The sequence below is a fragment of the Augochlora pura genome, chromosome 9, assembly GCF_028453695.1.
Source record: "Augochlora pura isolate Apur16 chromosome 9, APUR_v2.2.1, whole genome shotgun sequence".
Lineage (NCBI taxonomy): Eukaryota > Metazoa > Arthropoda > Insecta > Hymenoptera > Halictidae > Augochlora > Augochlora pura.
In genome coordinates this window covers 10,857,502-10,881,668 of record NC_135780.1, presented here as the reverse complement: position 1 = coordinate 10,881,668, position 24,167 = coordinate 10,857,502, and the positions used below count along the sequence as shown (strand labels likewise).

At 39.1% G+C, this 24,167-nt stretch overlaps 5 protein-coding genes across 6 annotated transcripts; 2 read left to right on the top strand and 3 right to left on the bottom strand.

Annotated features, from left to right (window-relative positions):
* The first annotated feature begins 298 nt into the window (after window positions 1-298).
* LOC144475075 (uncharacterized) lies at window positions 299-8,302 on the top strand. 2 transcript variants are annotated; one of them, XM_078190633.1, is made up of 9 exons: window positions 299-460; window positions 801-1,108; window positions 1,186-1,317; window positions 1,815-1,980; window positions 2,073-2,251; window positions 2,335-2,715; window positions 3,187-3,292; window positions 4,459-4,577; window positions 4,651-8,302. In XM_078190633.1, exons 2-9 carry the CDS (start codon window positions 818-820, stop codon window positions 6,913-6,915), a joined length of 3,639 nt encoding a protein of 1,212 aa, XP_078046759.1. In that variant the 5' UTR covers window positions 299-460; window positions 801-817; the 3' UTR covers window positions 6,916-8,302. The 2 variants fall into 2 exon arrangements, with proteins under 2 accessions (XP_078046759.1, XP_078046758.1); XM_078190632.1 differs by having other exon boundaries at window positions 2,070-2,251.
* LOC144475079 (ADP-dependent glucokinase) lies at window positions 7,674-10,395 on the bottom strand. Its single transcript, XM_078190638.1, has 5 exons — window positions 10,004-10,395; window positions 9,631-9,918; window positions 9,425-9,561; window positions 8,902-9,350; window positions 7,674-8,782 (listed from the first exon to the last, which is right to left on the bottom strand). Exons 1-5 carry the CDS (start codon window positions 10,333-10,335, stop codon window positions 8,540-8,542), a joined length of 1,449 nt encoding a protein of 482 aa, XP_078046764.1. The 5' UTR covers window positions 10,336-10,395; the 3' UTR covers window positions 7,674-8,539.
* Window positions 10,396-10,510: 115 nt separating this feature from the next.
* LOC144475078 (uncharacterized) lies at window positions 10,511-14,393 on the bottom strand. Its single transcript, XM_078190637.1, has 3 exons — window positions 14,210-14,393; window positions 13,189-14,066; window positions 10,511-13,117 (listed from the first exon to the last, which is right to left on the bottom strand). Exons 2-3 carry the CDS (start codon window positions 13,843-13,845, stop codon window positions 11,375-11,377), a joined length of 2,400 nt encoding a protein of 799 aa, XP_078046763.1. The 5' UTR covers window positions 13,846-14,066; window positions 14,210-14,393; the 3' UTR covers window positions 10,511-11,374.
* Window positions 14,394-14,511: 118 nt separating this feature from the next.
* On the top strand, window positions 14,512-17,996 carry Rpn1 (regulatory particle non-ATPase 1). Its single transcript, XM_078190635.1, has 4 exons — window positions 14,512-14,792; window positions 14,993-15,720; window positions 15,793-17,351; window positions 17,436-17,996. The coding sequence occupies exons 1-4, from the start codon at window positions 14,715-14,717 to the stop codon at window positions 17,735-17,737; spliced, it is 2,667 nt and encodes an 888-aa protein (XP_078046761.1). The 5' UTR covers window positions 14,512-14,714; the 3' UTR covers window positions 17,738-17,996.
* A 1-nt stretch (window position 17,997) lies between these two features.
* LOC144475076 (VWFA and cache domain-containing protein 1) lies at window positions 17,998-23,746 on the bottom strand. The gene is made up of 9 exons (XM_078190634.1): window positions 22,869-23,746; window positions 22,410-22,775; window positions 22,156-22,332; window positions 21,604-22,073; window positions 21,339-21,540; window positions 21,018-21,264; window positions 20,274-20,943; window positions 19,812-20,190; window positions 17,998-19,731 (listed from the first exon to the last, which is right to left on the bottom strand). Exons 1-9 carry the CDS (start codon window positions 23,338-23,340, stop codon window positions 19,199-19,201), a joined length of 3,516 nt encoding a protein of 1,171 aa, XP_078046760.1. The 5' UTR covers window positions 23,341-23,746; the 3' UTR covers window positions 17,998-19,198.
* Window positions 23,747-24,167: the final 421 nt, after the last annotated feature.

Here is a 24,167-nt window from a genome sequence, read left to right as displayed (position 1 = left end):
ATGAGAATGGGCCTTGATGGCTTGCAGGGACGCCCTACAGTTCTGGGGATATTCCCCCAGCATGACGTCGACCACATTCCCTATTGGCACTAGCCGGAATTTACTTTTAGGCTCCCTACGTCTCTAATGGCGCTCGTTATAGATTTATATCCCTAGCAGTATCATGGGCAGAAATTAATAGCAGAAGGAATTAAGGGCATTTAGGGACTTTATTTTAGTAACAAAATATCGAATCAAGCGCCAATGATTTTACTACGCGTTTGTCCATCTACATTTTTATTTTTCCGTAGTTCATCAACAGTCGTAGTTCGGTTCGGCTTGATCTATTCGTTTTTTGGTCCATGTTACGTTACGACGAATGAATGGTTCCAAAGCGATTTAAGCCGTGTTATTTTCGCTATTTTGCGTCAGTACTTACCAGAAACGGAGTACTAAAGTCGTGGGATCATCGTTGACGAAGGTAAATAGTTTTAATCACGTTGAACACGCCAAGAAGCATTGTCGATGTTTTATCGGCAAATAGTAATGGCTGCAATGCGACATTCAATATAATTTCTTATTTTTCCTGAAACGCGTATCTCATCAAACTATTCAACGTCCCGAGGAATTAATCAATATTCAATGAAATTTCACGTCTAATTATTTTGGTGTCCATAGTTTGTGGAACATTATCGCGTCAGAAATATGTAAGAAGTTTCAGGGCTATTTGATCAAATTGTAACGATTAATGTTAATTGTTTTGCTTTTGCGCCGTCGAAATGGTTATTGATTTGATTTTTGATAAAGACACTCTTTTGTAGTACAAAGAAGAAACAGAATGGAGCAGGAGTCGAGGCGCAAAGGGCCGAGAAGTCCAAGCGCGGACTCAGAAGATTCTACTCATAGAAGGAGGTCTAGGAAATACGATAGATCCCCGTCTCCAAGAAGAAGCAGATACCGTCGATCTCGTTCTAGAGACAGAAGGTCACGCTCAAGTTCTAGAGATAGAAGAAGAAAGGAGTCCAATCGTTCACAACAGGAATGGAAGCAGCAAGCGTCTCAGTCTCAAACTTCCACACCTAATCCAAATTCCGGTGGTTATGTGCCAGCAGTTCATAATCAGTACCAGGTAAAATCTGATATGAATCTCGGATAAAGAGACAATTAATATTTGTTTTTTATATAAAAATGTTTAATTTACAACAGGCACCACCACCACCAAACACAAGTCAGCCACCACCACCCATACCAGCTTACAATCAGGGCTACAATAATTATAATTACAACTACGGACAAAGCTACGACTACAGTTACCAACAACCTACTGGTTATCGCAGTGTAAGTTTAATAGAAAGTATATATTATTTGCAAACATAGTATGTATTGTGTACAAGAATCTTATTTTGCATTGATTCAGATTGCATCGCAAGCAAAGCAATGCAATTAAGTTCTACTAGCTGCAAGGAATCTTTTTAATGTTTTGTAGTTGCTAGTTTCATTGCGTCGTATTTGTGATAGTAATTACAAAATTGTTATTCATGCTACCAGAGTGTTCTGTACATTGTCTGGCAGTGTTATTAGTTTTTGGGGATGAAGTTTAAGTTTCTTTATATCGCGAATCGTCGCGAGATATCCCGCGTAAGTAAGTATAACACCCGCGTTATTTATTTTATTGGCATCGACATTGGAAACCAGTATTATTGAGCAGATGATTCATCTTGAAGAATCTTCCGTGTATTATCCAAAGTTCTGATTTGAGTATGGACCACCAAAGGTAAGGTTCGATGGAAATACTATTCCAGTATTTGAGATCAAACATTTGTTTATTTTGTTAGGATTATCCACCGCCGAATTGGCAAGGGAATCAGGTGCCATATAACAATCAGCAACCTCCGCCACCGCCAACATTAACGTCACAGCAAGAATCCTCGAGACCGGTGGACAGTGGTTCCTCTGGATTAGTTTCGTCTATGGCAAGACCAGAGGATGCCAAGAAAGAAGGTGTGTCATCTAATATCTTGCTCTATGTCTAAGAAAAACAAACAGTACCAAGCACGTAATATTAAAATTTCTATCGATTCAATGCCCAGCAGCAATTGCAGCTGAGGTAAAACAGCAGAAAGCGACCTTAGCTAAACAGCGAGAGGAATACGTTAAAAAATCAGCCACGTTGCAACGCGAACTCGAAATCCTGCGTCAGCAATGCGACGAAATTGGTAAAGAAGGTGGACGGGAGAATAATCGCATTATAAAAGAGAATCAAAAGTTACAGGTAAGAAGTTTCACTATGTTTAGGAGCGAAGTTGAATAATTTACTAATTTTTTCGGTTTGCCTTTTTTTTTTCTTGTTCACAGATTGAAATACAGAATAAAATGAAATCGATCCACAACGTTATCGATATGCTTACCGGGATAATTGGAGACAAGGCGACCGTCGACGATCTTAAAAGCAAGTTTAAATTAGAAATTAACAAGCGTTCGAGAAGTCCCAAAGAAGATTTCCCGAAGGGGAAATCGGAGACACCGGACAGGTCGTCGGGCTCCGAATCTGAGAAGGAGTCCAAAATCGAACGAGAATCGAAAGATCGACGGTCTCCTGAGGACGCTAAACCTATGTACAATTTCGTGCATTACGATCCGGAAATGCACTGGTGTAAAGTCTGCGATATATTTCCTAAAACGGCAAAGGAATATTTGAATCATCTGCATAGCAATGAGCACAAAGAAGCTTGTTTAGTAAGTCGCCTTATCGTTGTCATAGTAGAGCCAGTAGTAAAAGCCTCCTCCGACTTTGGTATATGTAGGTGCTTTTAATCAATTGAATTCAATCCAAGTAAAACAAAAAAAAAAAGAAAGAGAGAGACTGAAAAAGAGAGATAAAATCCCGATCGGAGATCGTTTTTATGTAAATAACATTTACAATTATATTAGATACAGGAAGCGGAAATATGTAACTGATAATCGATTTACGTTGTGACTGAACAGACGGATTCGGTTAAAACTATGTATTTCTAATTCGATCTCATATTTCGTGTAAGGATGATATATTACAATAACGATCGACGTGCAGGTACTTGGTACATAGTCTGATTGGTGTTATTATACACAATGTCATATTAACAAATTGTACCATCGAGTTCAATTTCTCGTACACGCGTTTTTATTTGTAACAACCTTTGTCCATTAACACATTATTCCCTGCAACAGGAACGGAAGATAGTTGATATGCCATGGCATGAGCGGAATGGGGAGGGAACAGAAAAGGAAGTGCCCTATTATCCAGGACTGCCAACGAAAAGAACACCGATCAAAGGTACGGTTCATTTCAGTGGATAATTACTAATAGAATACAATTCCGTAGCTTGTGCACAGACACTGTGGTGTCCGGTATGTATTGAAGAAATCTACGGCTATGGTTTGCTCGAAAATTTGTCTGCAATTTATTCAAATCTTTGATTCTCTCTCGAATTGTGGGGAATAAAAATGTGTGGGTCTCTCCTTATACGTACAAATATGTTCACGTTTTATTTTTCGATCCATATCCCGCGAAGCATTGTTTATTTTTTTCGTTTCCGGGGAACACTTTTATCCGTGCAAAACACGTTGTTAGCAGCAAATTTTGTAGCAACGATGGTTAAACACCGTAGAGATGCACTGGATTTTGAAAGGGACTCGAGCAGCACACTTTCGAGCGATTTCAGACGTTTCAGCTTCTATTGTCGAACTGTTTCTCGAATACTTCGCAAGTGTTATATCGTTCGTCGAATATACATCGTACCTAGGTTGATTTTGCGGTCAAGAACGAAACAAAGGAAGATCCTTTTGTCGATGTGCAAGTATCAGTACAGAGGAATCAATGTTACCATCATAATGATAGTGCGTGTATAAATTCATTTATCATATTACGTTATACTGACATGTGTAAACTGTGACAACTCGGTCGTGTTATGTATTTAGTATACCTAATCTTAATAACTATATTTATATATACATATATATACATGATATAACTCCAGGTACTTTTGTTAAACGTACTACAATCGCTAGGAAATTCGATACTTATATAAAATAGTAAATGTCATTAATAATTTCCGTAATTGAAAATTACAAATTGAACTAATATTTCTGAAACTGTACACGCGAGGCAGTTGCAGTACGTACATTTATGTTACTTGATGTAATTCGTTAATTTTTTGCTTTCATTTGTAAACTTTGTGCGGTATAACTGTATAAAAATAAAAGACGAGTTCTTCCCCCTCCTCTATCATTCCTCAGTTTTCTTCTAGAGACCAACGTCGGACCATCCAAGAGATATTTAATGTTGTCAACCATTTATTGAACATCTTTTAATATATTACTTTTTGTTTTCAGTGACATGAATGTGTCGTGGCAGAATATAAGGTCATTCTTTATGAACTTAAATTGTTTACCAACATTCAAAGCTTGAGCGATATTAAGCGTTGGCTCATTTGGTTATAGGTCTGCAGTTCTTCAGCGCTGCGACGGCATGGTACTGCAAGCTGTGCGACTCCTGGATAGGTGATCTTCACTGCGCGAGTTTGCATTTGAAGTCTAAACAGCATTCCGAAAACTATTCCGTAAGTTTCTATTTGAATCAGTGTCACGGTTAGACAATACCTCATGCATACTGATACATCATCGTTTCCTTAGAGCTTCGTGGAACAGAATCCACATTGGGAGACTGACTGGATGGCAGATCGCGAGAAAGCATTCTCCGAGGAAAAGCACAAGCAGATACAAATGGAGTTGCAGAAGCACAAAGAAGACGATCCGCCGCCAAAATCGAAGAAGTCAAAGAAGTCGAAGAAGAGCAAGAAGAAGTCAAAGAAACGGCGAAACAGGAGTAGCGGCAGCGACACTTCCAGCGAGTCCGAGAACTCTGACACAGATTCAGATCAGGACATGTCAAAGAGCATACGCGTAGCAATGCGAAATAAAATGAAAGCGTCAACTCAGGCTATTCTTAATGAAGAGATAGACTATCATCGAATCAAGCTAAAAGGTCATTGGTCGAAAATGACTCAACACTTGAATCAGCCGCCAACTCCGGAGCCGCAGCCTGTGGAGACCGATGATAGACAGTTATTGAACTCGATCCGAGACAAATTAAAGGCGAAACAGGAAGAGGAGATGAAGACCATCGGCGGTCGACGGTTAAGCGAAGAAAAAATAGTGGAGGAAGAGGAAGAAGAGCAGGAGCAAAGCTCCTTCTCGAATAAGGTCAAGCCGGAGAGCTTGGAAGCTTGGGGACCGAAAGAACCACCCAAGCCGTTCTGGATCAAGAAGGAGGAGGAAAAGCCGCAACCCATTGTCAACAAACCAATCGAGCTACCAAAGCCTGAAGAGATGCCTAAACCTCACATGGGATTCTGGACGAAGCAGCAGGTCAACATGACCGTGAAACCGCCGGAGAACAAATCGGTGGAAAAAGAAGATGAGAGGGACCGAGAAAGCGACAGATACAAGGAGGATCGTGAGAGAAAGTACGACAGGCGAGAAGATAAATACGAACGTTACAGTAGATACGATAGGAGACGCGGTCGAGACAGGGATCGAGATCGTGAAAGAGACAGGGACAGGGACCGAGACAGGGATAGAGAGAGGGACAGGGATCGGGATTATTATGATGACCGAAGGAAACGGGATAGCAACGATTCCCCTAGGCGTGATAGAAATTGGCGTGATAGTCCAAAGAGGAACTACGATAAGTACGGTAAAGACAGAAGGGACGATAATTCGTCGAACGATGAGTCCAAATTCGAAAAGAAGACGAACGAGTCTGCGTCCAAGTCGAAGAAGGGTAATGTGCAGACGAAGAAGTCCGCTCCCCAAATTAGCAAGGGGAAGCTGCCTTTCATAGGTAGACTGCCCCTGTTCAAGAAAAAAACTGAGGAACCAAAACTGCCCGAGAAGGATATCACTCCGCTCCCGTACCAGCAGAGTAAGTTTGAGGATACGCCAAAGGTTCCTAACGAGATCATAAATCCGCCAGGCGTAGTGCACATCACGAAACTCGCTACTCCCCTAAATCTTGGTAACAGCAACACCAATACCAGCATCATCGCTGGAAGCAACGTAAGCCCGTCGCCGGTCCAAAGCAACAAGAACCAGCCGATGAAGATATTAGTTGCTCCACCTCCGCCGGTGTTGAACGAAGCAAAGCCGACGCAACAGGTTGTAGACATGGAAATAGAAGATCAATCCGAGGAAACCGTGATAGAGGAGCCAATGATGGAACAGCAGAAACAGACACCAACTATATCCAAGCTACCTCTGCCCCCTCATCCACCTCCACCCCTAAATAGACCTCCACCCACGTTCACGGCTACACAGCCATCGCAACAACAACAACAACAGCAGCAACAGACAGGTCAAACCAGGCCTCAATTCTCCCCTAGTAGACCACCTCCGCCATTCATATCGAATCCACCACCATTTGTGCAAAGCCAACCGCGGTTCCCAGCGCATCAACCGGTGCGGCCTCCTGTGCAGACTCACTCGCCATACATGACTAATCCACCTCCACAGATGCCGGTTGTACCATTTGTTCAGAATCATCAAAATCCGCCACCACCTCCGTTGCCAACAGTGGAAGGTGCTGCACCGGATATCTCTGAAATACCGGAGCCGACCGAAAAACGAACTGACCCGAGCATTCCTTTGCCTGACGACTTGCAAGAGGCTCTAAACATAATTTTCCCTAAAGAAGAAACCGAAACCAAACAGCAAAGTCATCAGGAGACCAATATAATGTACTCGTCCATGTACAGTATGCTAGGTTGCGTTGGTTATGGGCCAGAATACATGGACCAGCCACCGCCAGAGATAACACAAGCTGATGCCGAAGTAGACACTCAGCCTGGGCCAGATGACTTGAAGATGTTGGGCATCGACGAGGGGGACACGATCCTATAAGAATTTTTATGAACACTCTGATGCGTTCAAATGACGAATGTATCTCTACATGTAAAATTCATGTAATAGTAACGCATAAGATACATACAAATAAATACAACACACACATACACAGCAAGACATGCGTTAAAATAGAAACCATGTAATTATGTACACTAGTATTTTAAATGGGAAATAGTAAATAGCGAGTTCGCTTATTGGTACCCGTACTGTTCATCATTGTCGTACTGAGAATAGGAAACACGCGTGTATCATGCAAGATATTTACTATTTTTTATTGAACATACTACTTTTTTCGTTGAATTTTAATCGATAACAAAAGAAAACTTCAAATACCGGTGTTGCAAAATTCTTTTACATCCAGCGAAATTAATTTGTTCAAATTTGCAATTCTGACTGATGGTCGTGCAAGGATAGTGTGGTTTTAGCGGTGTAATGTAGGTGTACAAGTAGCCCCGACGGTTCTTGGAAAATACGCTTACATTTGAACTACATCAGCGGTATAAATCACATGCTTTAAATAAATTTCCAATTGTACATTTAACTTATTGGTAGTGTTCCATTAATAAAATAATGAAACGGGAAAAAAGAATTGATGTGTCGAGAGAGTGATGGATACAAGAAAATAACCGAACGATCCGCTAAATAATATATATTGCTCAATTATGTTTTTGTTCACCAATTTTTTATAGAACTCTTTAAACAGTATATTACATTGCTGCAACCCTGAAAGTGTAAATCTTCCACACAATACATAATTGAAACATGAAATTTCTGTTCTTTTAATTTTTTAATTAAACTCGTGAAACATTGCATGGCACAGTATGTAGCATAAATAATATTCTAGGCATAAGAAACATGCCTAATTTTCCCTTTCAGTATTGTCATAACACTTTCGAACATGTCACTTCGTAATTTAATTAATAACGATTCTCTCAAGATGCAACTGTATTTTTCTAAAATACAATGAAATGAATGTGCAAAGACAAATCATTTTCTATTATTTGCTTTCTGTGTACAAATTGTCTACACCGCGGATTACCGCTGTTAATTTCAACGTCATAATTAGTTATCGAGATAACTAGTGTATGGAATAAATTGACATGTAGTTCATTTTTTGAACACTTTTATCGAGTTCCATTTACATTTTCATTCATTGTGTCTCTACTTTTTCAAAAGTATTACTTAGTGTCGTACACGGTCACGGTCACCGCCCCTGTCATGTATGAAACGCTAGAACGGTTAATTGTAAAACATTTCATTAACTTTTAGTTTACTTTAAAGTCGTAATTCATCACCCACACGTAACAGTAAATATGTCGATCAATTAAAAAACCATTAGCGCCTACATTTAAGCCTGCTAGTTTTTCAATGTACTCTGATAGAAGAGTGATATCAAAACATTTCATTCTTCAGAAAATTCTAAAAAAAATATTCACTTGCTGAGTGAGAAGGTTGAACATTTTATATCCTTTGGAATGATATCTCGTGGAATGAACGGTAATCTAATCATCCGAAGCGTAGGTGCTGTGAAATCTAATTTCACTATTCGAGTGCCGAAGCTGAACGAGATACGGATAAAGACATTTCAATGTCGCCCAATTATTTGCAAACAATGTGAGGCTTAGATTTGCAATATTAGACCTGCGCTCGAAACATTATCACCGCCACCGGCAGTTTGAACAGCTTCGGTACAAACTAAAACAGGCGCAACGCACACGTGAATGGCAATATCTTCGGTTCCTGTCTTCAATACTTCGTCCCAACAAGAGACTGGTTTGTTGATATCCAGTGCTATTCGGGTGCCGTCAGTGATGGAAGTCGAAAAGCTGTCATCCAACATTAAAGCTACTTTCTTAACATCCACCTGAAACAGGTTCGCAAGCATGAATACGCTATTATTTACTTATTCATTGAAGAGATGTTAATGTTACCTATGGCAGAAAGTCTCGAAGGAATATGCATTCGCATTGGTACTATACTTACGTTACTCGTCGCGCAAACGTGTCTGTGAGCGGTCAAGGATGCTTTGGCTGCTGCAGCCATAGTGTTTTTCCAGACGGATCCTTTCACGGTGAATATCGCTTGATACGCTAAAGTATGTACATGAATTCGCGTGAGTTCTCGTGAATTAGGAATCGATTTGCTCTTCATACGTATCACTTTGAACAGTGTTCGCATTTGATCCAGCACCGATGCGATACGCGGCGTCGAATTCGCTACCAAAGAAATATTCCTGTAATACACAGCATTATGCAGATTGACAATTTCTTGTTCGTTCATGCCTAAGCTATCCGCGTAGGGAATAACCGAATCGCATAATTCAAACAGCAATCCGGCGTCCGCGAACGAAGCCATTTCAAAATGAATTTTCGTGGTCGACAATCGCTGCATCATCTGCTTCTTCACCTTAAGCAGGAGTCTCTGCTGTTCACCTAATTGGAAAACCACAAACTTCGTCGAACCAATAGAAAAGATTATGTTCTCAATACATTGGGATAAGAGTTACCATCCGGGTAAGGATAGCTGTCCATCATCTGTAGGCCACTGACAACAAGCAAATTAGGCTCAGATTTAGATAAAACTTCATCGAATGCATCGATAGAGCTTATCATTGGATTGTTGATATCATTGTGAACTATGTATCTGAAAGATTATTCAAATATAATAGAAGGAATTCGTATAGTCTAAGCAATTATTTTTAAAATCCACTACCTGTTGGCTCTAGCACTAGAATAAGGACCCCAAATATCGCCACGTTTATACTCTATAATCAAGTGAATATCGTCTCGTTTCACTTCTCCTCCAACGATATTAATTATCTGTGGCATCATCTGGTGCAAGGACTTAGTTAACTTTGCAGCCAACGTTACCTCGCAGCCTTCCTTAGCGAATCGTAGTGCCATGAGTGCGGCATTACCGCCGATAGTGGAATACGAGTTCGGGAACGAGCGAGCTTTGGCAACAAGCTCGTCGAACAATGTCCGATTCGCCATGAATCGCCTACGAAACAAGAAGATAATTTAATAACCAAGAAGAGGAACAAAATAACGTCAGTGAAAAGAGAAAAACGAATGGGGAGACTCACTCCGTGGCTGCACCATGTCGAAAATAATAAGCGAAACTCTTCAGAAGCTCCAATTCCGTGATAATTTCGTCGAAATGTTCCGGTTGGCCGACTTCTTCGCTGAATTGTAGCAGCTGGTCGGCGTACACGAAAACGTCAGTACACACACCATAACCTATCGCAACTTTTGGTTTCGAGGTGATCACGTGTTTTTGTTCTAGCCTCTCCAATCCATGAATCAAAGTTAGCAAACGTTTCTGAAGAACGTTTTCAGTGTTTCTATAATAAACGGCCACTAAAACCGTCAGTAGAGTGACGACAGTACCGAATTTCAATCCTCTGTTGTACCCCATGTCAAACACTAATGAGAACAGTGCACCAACGCCGTAATTACTACACACTACACACGCTTCACGGCATGTACAGTTTCTTTGAACGTCCAATCGATGCAACGCATACGCGCAAACAACTGTCCTGGCCCAAATATCGTTCAAACATTCATTATCAGTCCCCTAGGAAGCGATCGGATTATAAATAAAATGTTCGAACATTATTCATTCAGTTTCGTTTGGAAGTATTTATTTAAAAAGAAAAACATGTAACGTTTGAAAACATATCGTCGATGTTCGTACATGTATAATTTATAGCACGTTTCAAAAACTCGGTCTCAAATTAGAAATTTATTTTCTATGTTTTTGTACAATTATACAGCACGTTGATTTCTATGTGTAACTTTTACTAGCGAGAAAAAACTTATGTTATAGATTAGTAAAAAATACAGGACAAGAGTAGTAAAGTTTTTCTGCCGTATATGGGATTGCGAGATTCTACCAGATATATAAAAATATTCGAAGTCAGTTAATCGAAATCGCTCTCACTTTCTCTCGGCGAAAAGGTATTCGATCGTAGACAACAATTGTCTGGTATCTAGAAGTCTTAATTGATAATACACATTGGGTCGAGTCGAGGGTTTACAGCCCGTAAACCGTTCTTGGAATTCCCCCTAAAACTTTAGGGAAATGGCGATAGGAGCGAGGGCATGGGTCTAGCTTCACTTCATGGTCAAAAGATATGTAGTACCGTCACCATCCGTCGACGCGTGTGGAGCGGCATAGAATGAGAGCATCCGAATGACCAATCCGATACCACGCACATATTTCTACGCATGCGTGTACCGATGCTATGTTACGATTTCACGCATGCGTATTCCTCATATGACACTGTGCTTTTCAGGCATGCGTCAGATACGGAAGAATAATTCTCCCGCCCCGATTCTTATCCTTGGAAGAAAGTCGTAAAAGGGCCTACAGGACGGGCTGTGAACGAGTATTCGCATATACGGATGCATAGAATAACGAGATCGTACGAATTCCGTCCTTTTGCTAACATTATTTACGGTAGGATATATTCCTCCTTAGGAATATATCCCGCGGTTTTCGTGTGAAGGCGCATATGTTTTTTCAAATTGTCAAGTCTATTACAGCGTCGGTCACAGAAATTGCACTGGAAAGGCATTAAATTACTGTGCACCACCACGTGACCGTTTAAGTGACTAATTTGTTTAAACCGTTTGCCACAAATGGTACAGCCGTACGGTCTCTCGTTCATATGGGCGGACGAGATGTGCGTTTGTAAATTGGTCTTCCTTACGAAAGTGGCCTTGCAGACATCGCATTCGAACGGCCTGACGTTCGCGTGAATGGCCAAATGAGATTTCAGAACGTTTTTATGCTTGAAGTTCTTCTCGCACAAATGACACTGGAACGGCCTCTCGTCGTTATGCACTTTCTTATGCACAGAAAGATGGGCCAATTGTTTGAACATTTTCGCACAGATTTCGCACTGGTACGTGCGACCCTCTTCGTGCGCTGCGCTTATGTGACGGCGTAACGTGTCCGCCAAAGTATACCGTTTCCCACATATCTTGCAGCGGAACGGACGTTCGTTCGTGTGAGTCATTAGATGTCCGGTCAGGTTCCTTTTTTCAAGGAATCGCGCGCCGCACACGTCGCACTGAAACGGCTTTTCCCCATTGTGCACATACATATGCTTTTTCAATGAGTTCGACAAGCTGAATCTCTTCTTACATACCGTACATTCAAATTTTCGCTCGCCGGTATGAACCAGCATGTGTGACTTCACGTGGCCCGCTTGCTTGAATCTTTTCCCACAAATGACACACGCAAATTGGCGCTCGTGCGAGTGAGACAGTATATGCCGCTCTAGCACGCTTTTAGAAGTGAAGACCTTCTTACAATTCTCACATTCGAATAAACGGTGGGATTCTTTCTTCTTGTGTGTCTGCGTATGCATCCTCAATGCACCGATAGATCCAAATCTGGTCCCGCAGCACGCGCAACGGAATGAACGATAGTCACTGTGTGTAAGCGCATGTTGAGTAAGATGCCCTAACTGTTTGAAACTCTTATTACAGATCTCGCAAATGTACGGTCTTTCATTCGTGTGGGACCGCATGTGCCTCTTCAATACACTAGGGAAACTAAATTTCTGCTTGCAGTAGGTGCATTGCAAAGACGACTCGCCGCTATTTAATTTTCCTACAGATATTCTTTTCCTCTCCTTTAAGAGACCCAATCTTTTTGCTGGTTTAGGTGCCGGTTTAGGTTTAGGCGCTACGACTACAGCATTAGATTTCGTTTTATCTACCTTTACATTTGCAGAACTATTCAATTCAGATGATTTCGCGGTTAACATCGTTTTCGCTTGCGAACGATCTCTGTTTCTTCTAGTTCTGTTTAAACTATGCGTTTGCTTATGCGATTGTCGCATATGCTTCTCGTATAAACTTAAAACATGAAACGTCTTGTTGCATAAAGTGCACTCAAACTTCTTTCCTTTGGTGTGTGACTTCATATGATTCTTCAGGTGGCCAAGTTTCATGTACTGCTTTTGGCAAACCTTGCACTTCAAATTTTGATTCTCGGAGGCCGAGTCGTCTTTGTCGTCGGCCAATCTGTCATTTACTTTAACATCAGCCAACGTATCTACCAACATTGAATCCTCGGCAGGCATAGTTAAAGGTTCGCTTTTAACGTTAACGAAATTAAAATTAAGAGGCCCTGCTGTATGCTCGATTATGACTTCATTATTAGAATCGCTGTTGTCATCAAGTGACTAATAAAGGAAAATATATCAATTATAAATTAACATAGAGAAATAAATATATAATCTAGCATTATACTTACACTATCTATGTCTTTAAATTCCATAAGATCTGTATTTTCAAAAAACATTTCAGTCTCTACTTTTTCAATAACAGTAGATCTGTTGGGTTGAAGTCTAATCCAGTCTTCTTCTGTCCAAATTTCCGCGTTTCTAGTCATGGTCCCAGTTCGTTTTTGAAATTCCTCGTGTACGTTTCTACCAAACAGTATATCATATGGAATTTTTCCATTGTGGCATCGAAAGGTGGAATTTTGTAGAATCTGTACATGTTTCAAAGCTTCCTGCCATGTTCTCATAGGATTTCTCTGAATCCAGCATTCAAGTAAGTTCTTAAAATCCCTGCTGTTTTTCTTGTTGTCAATAATATCCCCGTGAAGAATAATAAAATCTTTCCACAGAAAACGTAACTCCTGTACAACCTCTTCCGCAAATTTACGTCCATTATTACTTTGTATAACCTGCGGTGCTCCAATAATGGCCAATACATCTAAAAGTTTCATAGCCACTTCCCTTGGATTATTTTCATGTAATCCTTTTAATACAACGAACTTAGATATTTGATCTTCATAAACAAAGAAGTATTTATAATGGCTGGTTAATTTCACTGGCATGTCTATAACATCAACTTGTCCACGATGACACAACCTCTTATTTACAATATCGTAATGCGAATTCATTTTTTTAGTGCTGTATTGTTGTATTCAATTTATTATATACAAGAGATGTGATACCTCATGCTTCCTTTTTTAACCTGCTACATAGAGAATTAAGTATCCTTTGACGAATGTTTGTGTTCTGAAATGTTGGCACTATCTCTTTTAGACAATAAATTATGTTTTCTCTAGCACTGTATATGTTCTTGACATTTTCATTATTTATATCATCGATCCCTCAAAGGCTGGCAAAAGAAAAATTAATTAATTAAAACATTTACGTTATGTATAAACGGAGGTAAAAAGTATAATTGTTAGTTAGCGTCTCAATGAAATAAAATAATCTGCGAAGAAATAATATGTACAATACATATTATCGAATTCTAACCTTCACGTTCATCACAGGATTCATTTTACATTAAAATAAAATTTGTATATTTATCGTTGGAGGCTCGTGTCGTCGAGCCTTGGGATTGTTCCATTTCATATTTATTTATAAAACGCACGCGTTTCTCACTATTAAATTCAACAATTAATGTTCAGTACATATTCAACTGTAAACTCTCGTTTACCATTTTTAGGATGCGTTTTCATTGCGTTTCATTGGCCCGATAAATTGTGCTTGCCGTGATTAGTGGAAACAGTGACCAGAATATGGCTCAACCTGAAAGGATACGACCAGTGTGACCGCGGAGCGTTCCCAGCACTTTTCGGTACGTGTTCGTAACCACTTTTCGCCTTCCGAGCTCTTGTTTGTTCCATGTTCTATGACTCGTTTGAGTGACTCGCAAATAGTCTTTACGGTTATTCTATAACCTAAAACACTAACAATCCCCAAAAGAAGCGAGAGGTGTTTGTATTTTATATCCGTCGTATGATATACTCGAATAAAAATGCCGGAAAGCATTAAAGCGGAAACAAAGCCAAGCAAAGATGTCAGAAACGGGAAGGAGGAAGAGAAAAATGAATTGGTGAGTTTCCGACTTTTGTTCCACTGAACAAAGTTAACAATGAGCATGACTGTTTCAAAAATATTATGACGATCAATGATTTTTTTTTTAATATTATTTACGTCGATATATTACACATCAAAGTAATTCTATCATTAAGAAAAAACAAATTTGGCGCTGATACGTATTTTAATAGTAATATTGAACAAAACACTTTTTAGTCTGAAGAAGACAAGCTACTGCAAGAGGAACTCACTAGTCTTGTCGAACGTTTACAAGATCCGAATACCAGTTTACACTATCCTGCTCTAGAATCTCTACAGTCTCACATTCACGCGTCTACCACTTCAATGACCAGTGTCCCCAAGCCATTAAAATTCTTACGTCCCCACTATGACACTATGAAAGCTATTTATGATAAAATGACCAACATAAAGTCTAAAGAATTGTGTTCCGATATAATTTCTGTTCTTGCTATGACTGTGAGCGAGGGTAGAGAATGTTTAAAGTATAGACTTACGGGATCTAAATTAGCTATTGGAGAATGGGGACACGAGTATGTGAGACACTTGTCCGGAGAATTAGCCAGCGAATGGGACGAGCTCGCAGACGATGCAGAAGCCACAAGCAAAAAGTTAATCGCTCTTGTACACGAGATTGTGCCATATAACATGGTTCACAATGCAGAAACCGAAGCTTGCGATCTCCTGATGGAAATTGAAAGACTAGACTTATTAGAACAATATGTAGACGAAAGCGCATATCAACGTGTTTGCTTGTATTTAACAAGCTGTGTACCGTATGTAGCAGACCCAGAAAATAGTACTCTGCTGTATGCAGCTGCTAAATTGTACAGAAAATTTGGTCTATATCCACAAGCTCTAAGGCTTGCAATGCAGCTGAACGATTTGCCACTTATTGAAGACATATTTATCAAATGTACAGATCTGTGAGTTGGATCATTATTGAGATGAACTTTGTCTAAAAATAACAATACTAAACGATTCTTAATGTATTTCAGATCAGTACAGAAACAGTTAGCATTCATGTTGGGCAGGCAACAGATCTTCTTAGAAGTGCCAGAATCAACTCCAGAATACGAGGACCTGGTAGAGATTATGTCGAATTCTCTGCTGAATTATCACTTTTTAAATTTGGCTCGTGAACTGGACATAATGGACCCAAAAACACCGGAGGATGTGTACAAGTCGCACTTAGAGAACTCCAGAGCACCCTTTGGTGGTGGTCAGGTAGATTCGGCTAGGCAAAATCTTGCAGCCAGCTTCGTTAACGGATTCGTGAACGCAGCGTTCGGCCAAGATAAATTATTAAACGAAGATGGAAACAAATGGCTGTACAAAAATAAAGAGCATGGAATGTTGAGTGCAACCGCGTCTCTTGGTCTTGTGTTGCTATGGGATGTCGATGGTGGTTTAACGCCGATAGATAAATATCTTTACTCGTCGGAGGACTACATTAAATCTGGAGCATTATTAGCTTGTGGTCTGGTCAATTGCAGAGTTCGTATTGAATGCGATCCTGCTCTGGCTCTTCTTTCAGATTACGTTTTGCATAGTAGTAACACGATGCGTATTGGTGCTATCGTGGGTCTCGGACTGGCATACGCAGGTTCAAATCGTGAAGCAGTATTAGGTTTGTTGATTCCTGTGCTCAGCGATCCGAAATCAAGCTGGGAAGTAATTGGAGTAGCCGGTCTAGCATTAGGCATGGTTGCTGTTGGTTCTTGTAATGCTTATGTTACCACAACGATCATGCATACCTTAATGGATAAGTCCGAGGCGGATCTCAGAGACACTTATGCACGGTTTCTACCTCTGGGACTCGGACTGTGTTTCTTAGGTAAACAAGAAGCAGCGGAGGCGATAATAGCTGCTCTGGAAATAGTTCCAGAACCTTTCAGATCGATGTCAACGACTTTGGTAGAAGTGTGCGCGTACGCAGGCACTGGGAACGTTCTTAAAATTCAACATCTCTTGCATATTTGCTCCGAACACTATGAACCGTCCAACGAGAAGGATGACAAGAGTGATCGAAAGGAGAAAGAAAAGAAAGAAGAAAAGGAAAAAGACCTCACGTCTCGGCAAGCGATTGCTGTACTTGGTATAGCTCTGATCGCCATGGGAGAAGAGATTGGCGCAGAAATGGCGTACAGAACATTCGGCCATTTGCTACGTTACTGTGAGCCTGTAATTCGACGATCGGTTCCTCTTGCTCTTGGACTTATATCAGTCTCCAATCCAAAATTGAATATACTAGACACACTGTCCAAATTCTCTCACGACAGTGATCCCGAAGTAGCTCACAATGCAATTTTTGCAATGGGTCTGGTGGGAGCAGGAACAAATAATGCAAGGCTGGCTGCAATGTTGAGACAGCTGGCTCAATTTCATGCGAAAGATCCAAATAATCTGTTTATGGTGCGTATAGCACAGGGTCTCACCCATCTTGGTAAAGGAACGTTGACATTGTCTCCATACCATAGCGATAGACAAATCTTAAGCCCTGTAGCATTAGCTGGTCTTTTGGCTACTCTAGTTGGTTTCCTGGATGTAAAAAACAGTGAGTCTGATGAATTATTTCTTTTTTACACTCGCCGCTATGAAGTTTTTCTGTAAGTCTAACGTTTTAACTTTCTTGTTGCAGTCATTCTTGGTCGCTCGCACTATCTGCTATACACACTGGCAGTTGCTATGCAGCCGAGAATGTTGATAACGTGCGATGAGAAATTGAATCCTTTCCCTGTTCCTGTGAGGGTCGGTCTTGCCGTAGACGTGGTGGGTCAAGCAGGAAAACCAAAAACAATTACCGGTTTCCAAACGCATACCACGCCTGTTCTGTTGGCGTACGGCGAACGAGCAGAGTTGGCTACAGAAGAATATATTCCTTTAACACCAATTATGGAAGGTTTTGTAATATTACGAAAAAATCCAGACTTTGTCCCTTAACTAAAACGCTAATACATAAACGAAAAAACATAATTCACATTATACATCGGTCCCTAGCGGAAAATACTATGAATGTTACTGCGTGTATACAGATGATCTCCTGATAAATAGCAAAATCCCAAATGACAACCAAAATCATGTTCATTTATTTTTGACCAAACGTTAGAAACAATGAAGCGAATAAACTTTCAGATTTGATAAACTCTCCTTTTTTGTATTTTATGTATGGTAATAATAAAATCACAACTTTTTAACGGTAGTTATATTTTAATATCGAAAATACTGATACAACATGTAAATCGTTCAAAAAGTAATTTGTTTTACATTTACAAGTTAGGAAAATATACAGTATAATCTTCGTTCACGGCATAAAATTCGCGTTCGCAGTTTACAGAAAAGCTGAACACGTTGGCAAGACACGAGTAGTCAACGAGACAAGTGTATACAATGTAAGACTAAGAGACTACCCCTTAGCTCGTAATCGTTTTTAGCTGCAGAACAGTCCTCGTATTTTTTAATGCGTACAAAAAGATGTTGGTATACACTTTTTTTTCAAACAAGTATCGCGATGTATAAAAACTGTAAATAGCTTCGCAATTAATAATTATGCAAGTTTATATCGATCAATAAACTCTAATATAAAATATAATGCTAAGTAACATATATATGATATATAAATAATTACATTGTGATGTTTATGTCCTTGACAGACTCTCTAAATACATTAAAAGACAAACTGTAAAGCGAGGTATCTCATTTAGTCTTGAACGATTTTGTTAAGCGTGAAAAAATAAGTTCAGTTTCTTATTATACATGATAATACTAAGTTCATTAACAAAGTGAAAGATAGAGAGAGAGAGAGAAGAGAAACCTGAATTACACAGTTTGTTTTTAGTTTATATAAAAATAAATGATCATTTTATATGACATTCGAGCACATTTACAATGATATGGGCATGATAAACGATGCGACCTTAAAATTGAATGAAACCTTAGGTAGTACGATACTATCTATAAAAATGCTACAAAGCATACAAAATCAGATACGATTTAGATTTTATCGAATATGGCCTTAGTTCTCGTATCAGCTTTATAATTCGACAGAATATCGAATTCCTAAATTCTTTTTTATCATACAAAAATTGCATTAAAAAAGATTAATATATCGCCGCGAGTCCTTATAGTAATTTAAGTAACATTGAAATCAATAAAATACTGTTACTCAAGTATTTGAATTAACGTAACTATAAGTAGTTAATCTAAACTAGTAATTGTCCTACGTTATCTTGTAAAAAAAAAACAATTATTTATAAACAATGTTATAAAACTGATGAACTCTGCTGCCAATCATAAAATATTTTTTACATTACGCTTTATAATGTAGTAACGAGTAAAAAGTATTTGTTCTTTTGAAAAGGAACAATAGCTGAGTACATAAAATTGTTTCTGTAGGAAATCGTGTTAGCAAAAGTTTGCTTCCATGTTGCAATGGACAGTGACAGGAGCTAGAACGTGGTGCGGTGATCCTAAGTGAGTCGTTGGGGACGGAAGACAAACGGAATGTCTTCTTAGATCCGATTCAGTATTGTTGCCGACCAGTAACAGTGGCTCAACAAACGTTTGTTGTTCTGAGTCGTCATGGGGTGTCATTGTGCTATATCCATGATCGCTATCACCACCAGGCGGTTTTCTATAGTTCGTAGATACCCTATACGGCGATATGGGCGCTATACCGTCTCTTATAAGGGAATCTAAATTATTTTTCGTTTGATCCAGATCTATAGGCTCGGCGTCACCTTCTAGATGAGTCATACGTAAGATATCTGGCGACGTATGCATATGCAAACATTGATGCTCCAGACCAGATTGTACAGAACGTAATCTATAACAAAATAACATAACTCCCAATATTAACAGGAACGCCAATATCCCTCCAGCTACCGAACCAACCGATGGCCATTCTCTTATTGCAATTTCTTCAGTAGATTGAGAATCTATGAAAGAAACAGAAAAGATAAAATCATTGTAAATTTCGGAAAAAACCTACATACTTATTTGAACGACTATTTCTTACTATATGTTCCATCGTTGAGCGGCATGGACGATCCAAGAACTCCTCCGAAGCATTTCGACATATCACTGCAGTATCCTACTTGCAAAGGTGTCTCTCCATCGTTGTCTATATGACACCACTGACATCCCACGATGCCCAAGCACTCATTTTCAGTCTTGAGTATTTTGCAATTAATGGACGGACATGTTTTCAGGTTTATAGATTGCGTGTAAGATACTTGCGAGCTACCCCCTTGCTCGTGCGATACTGGGCATGGTTCTAAATCATGTAAACTATACGTGGTATAATCGGCACAGTTGGAGAAATATAAAGCACATTCGCACGGGCATTCGCATTCGGTTTGCTCCATTCTTTTACAGTTGAAACAGGAACGATCCCTCTGTAAAATAATCGATATACTTTTAATATACAATGAGTTTTTAATGATAAAGTGAGATTAACGGGCAATATAGTTTTACTTACTGTACTACACGGACAAAAAGCTTTTAAGAAATTACAAGTCACGTTGACTACACCCAAAAATACATTGGTTCCAGGTACGGCTGCTACTTGATATTTCACACAATGTTCACCATGAAGTATATTTGTGAGAACCTCGTCAAGGGATGTATTAAATTGATAGTACCTTTGTATAGTACCATTCAAGTAATTTGCGCAGACCTTTTTCTTCACAAACAGCTCATGATTCAATATATCGTTTGCAACTAATGATTCTTTGTGAGTCAAATGTTGCTGCTCAACCTTACCCTCTAGCAGAGCTTTAGATTCTAAAAGGGCTGGATGCGATACCAAGTATCCTTTGTCATCCATTAAAAAACACTTCACCGTGGACTCGTTGCAAAAGGGAAACATTTCTTTCAACAGCCTCGAAATGAAACCCATGGTCACGTCCATAGACAAGACCGCTATAGCATCGTCATGAACAGTCGAATTGGAATTGCGATGGACAGTGTGGCTAAGAGTAACAACGTATCCTGATCCACCGGCTCCTAAGTACGGCGGCGCAAATATTAATTTCCCAGGATGGTCTAATGCATTTGCATACCATATTCTCCTTTTAGGATCATAGCCAGAGTCCAGCATGATTCCCGGGAATACTTCTAAGACTCCACTCATAGTTCCAATGACGTATCTGAAATGATTTGAAATGATTTCTCTCGTTTCTTGAAGTTAATATTTCAACGATATTTCAAACATTTTAATTACCGTCGTATTATGAATTTATTTAATGGACTTTCCATATGTCTGCCTTTGAAGTACTCCATAATTTGAGTCAATATTGCTACATCTGGCTTAACAGAACGGCGTAGACCAGGGTTAGCAAGGACTCCTGTTAGGTCCTTCAAATATGCCATATAACTTTGCATGGTTACGGCTGATCCCGTGTCCAATAATTTAAGCTGTTCCATTGGAGATTGCAGACACCATGGAGAAAGATAAACCACACCTGTAGCTAAAAACAAAGATTCTTCCTTTAATAATTAAAACATATTCATTGTTGTATTTCATTACGGAGGACTGACTTACACAAGGTTTCAAGTCTGTTGTTATTAACACAGAGAATGCCTTTGTCAGAGAGGCTTTGTATCAACAAATCAAGACGATGATGCAGAATGTTTGTCGATAACATCGGCATCAACTTTGCAGCAAATGATGTGCTTTCGTTGCTTATCGACGCTAAACATACTATCAAGTTCTTGTATGTCAGATGTTTCCACCGATACCATTTCTAAACCGTAAAATCTAAATTAACATAAGTTTTATCGCGGGAAATCTGTAAACATTGAAGTACCTGTTCTCCCAGTCTTGTTTTTACATTCACAACCCCTTCATGCTGTTCGATCATCATTGCCATAGTCTCGGGACTAATATTTTCTATATGTTGTAGTTTCACTTTAAGAGGCTGTTCCACTATTGTTTCCATTCGTGGAAAGTCTTTATGAATCCATACTGCACCTTTGTTATCAAACAATATGGGATACACATTTGGACCAACGTTGAAGTATGTTATATCATCAATAAAATTTTGTAATTGAATGTCCAGTGATATCAATGCTTTATCTGTGATTTGACCAATAGACAATGACATTGTTTTACTGTACAAGTCAAAGTATGGATCAGTTAAGTAATAGTCCTTCTTATGTTCGTCGGAACATTTCAGGTCTGAGAATAATTTTGATATTTCATATGCTAATATATTTTGGCTTGGAAGAACCATTATGCTGTCATTGTATTCCCTTAGATTTATGTGGGGTTCCTGGTCTGTAAAAGAGTACAATATATTAACAATACATTGTAAGAATACATTATATAATCATACAGAATTATAATAACACCAGCCGACCTGATAGTATTAGTATTGTTCTTAAGTATCCATTCACTTTTCCCATAGAAATCATGTTGTTTATTTTTGTGATATGTGAATTAGTTTTAAGAGTATTGGTTAGATGTATGAATACAACTTCTCCTTTAACATTCTCCAGTAATTTGCGAAAATTAAATTCAACTGTGTCGTTGGTCTCTAGAAATTAAAAAATAAGCTACAAGTAATATAATCGCACAGTTTTTAAGTTATATAATTACAGAATAAAATTGTACCCATTCTTGATAAACTGTGAATATAGCGCGCCAGCTGAAACTTGTTAATGTCTGTAGCCTTTAACAAACCATCTTTACAAAATATGGAATTATTGCTGGAAAGTCCTACAACATTAATGTAATCCATTTGTGACAGCATATCGATTATTCTTTCCGCTGTTATTTGAGCCAATGTAATGTCTCCTTCGGACATAAACATGCCGTGCTCAAATAATAAAAGTACATTCTTCTTTGGACAATATTGTGATAGTAAAAGGGGCCCGATGTTGTGATCGGAACTGTAAGATCCACATATTGTCGCAGGATACATAAATGGCAGTACGTGTATATTCTTAAATTCTTGATTTCTCAATACGATTGCAAGTACTGAAACACAGAGAAGAATTCACAAGAATACATCTCAGATTCATTCGTGCTTAGTAGCAAGGATTAAACGTTATAATAAAATACGTATTATACCTTGTGTTATTTGTGAACAAAAGTCAGACAGTTTATTGGATACAGTATCCAATCCTCCGATAGCAGAATAGGTAAACTGGTCTTTATTTTTGGCTAGTATCGACTGAACAACGTCGTAGCTCTGCTTGAGAAGCTCAACATAGGACAATAGCTTCTTGTTTAGTTTATCCACCAAGAAAGATAGCCTGGTGTTTAGATTGCCGGTGGCATTCGTGAATTCCATTGCATCGAGTATCTGCTGAAAGGATGTCAAACCGAGTTCCGCGTCCGTAATCGAGCGAAACTCGTTTGACAGCCGAATCACGATGTCCCTTAGACATGTCCCATTCAATGGTTCCGCGTTCACTTGTTTCCGCGAACTTTTGCCGAACTGACAATTCACGTCACTGGTCGAATTATTTTCGACCGAAGCGGGCAGAATCGCTATTACTATCGCAGCAAGTCCAAAACACAGATACCTCTCGGCAATCATTCCGTTTTCAAACTTGACGCCTATTCTATGTTGTAACCTTAAAGACTCGTTATGGCGCCATAATGATCACCAACCACCACAAACAAGGTCGACAAGTGGAAACCGGGGACTAGTAGGACAAAGTACTCTTATTACTTTCTAATTGAAATACAATCGATCCGTTCTCGGTATTCCAGATAGATTTCGCGGTTTTCAAAGCCCACGGTTCTTCGGTTCTCTAACCTTTCACTTCTCTTGTATATTAAATTGATCTATGTACAGCTCTACAGTTAAAACGACGACCGCAAAAATACTACTCGAGAAAATGCATTTACTCAGAAATCGTTGGATCAAACTTATCTTACACAGTTTGACAATATTCCATGATCAAATGCGTAACATCGTATTGCGAAGCATTTAGTTGGTATCTTCGTTAACTATATAATTCGTCATTTTTTTCTACGTCTGTGAACAATAAAGATTAATGCAAAAAGTTATTTGACCACGAAAATCATATTTCAATTTAGGTAATGCGAAATTTAACAATGAGTTGGTCATTGTGAATATTGAAAAATGCAATGTTTCTACTTTCTGTTCATTTGAATATTCAAATGGCAGAAGTCAAGATTGTGCAACTGTCCACGATTAATCAGTAGGGGGAGTTTGAAAACTAAATTTCATAGCGTGTAGTTTGCTTTTAATCATATTAGGACATTACTTTATTACAGCCAGTTCGGATACCGATCGACAATTATATTCAATGCATTACTTAATTCTGCTGCGGCATGCTTTAACAAAACGTTTAAAAAACTGGAATATTCGTCATCCAAAATGCTCAAACTCTTGGA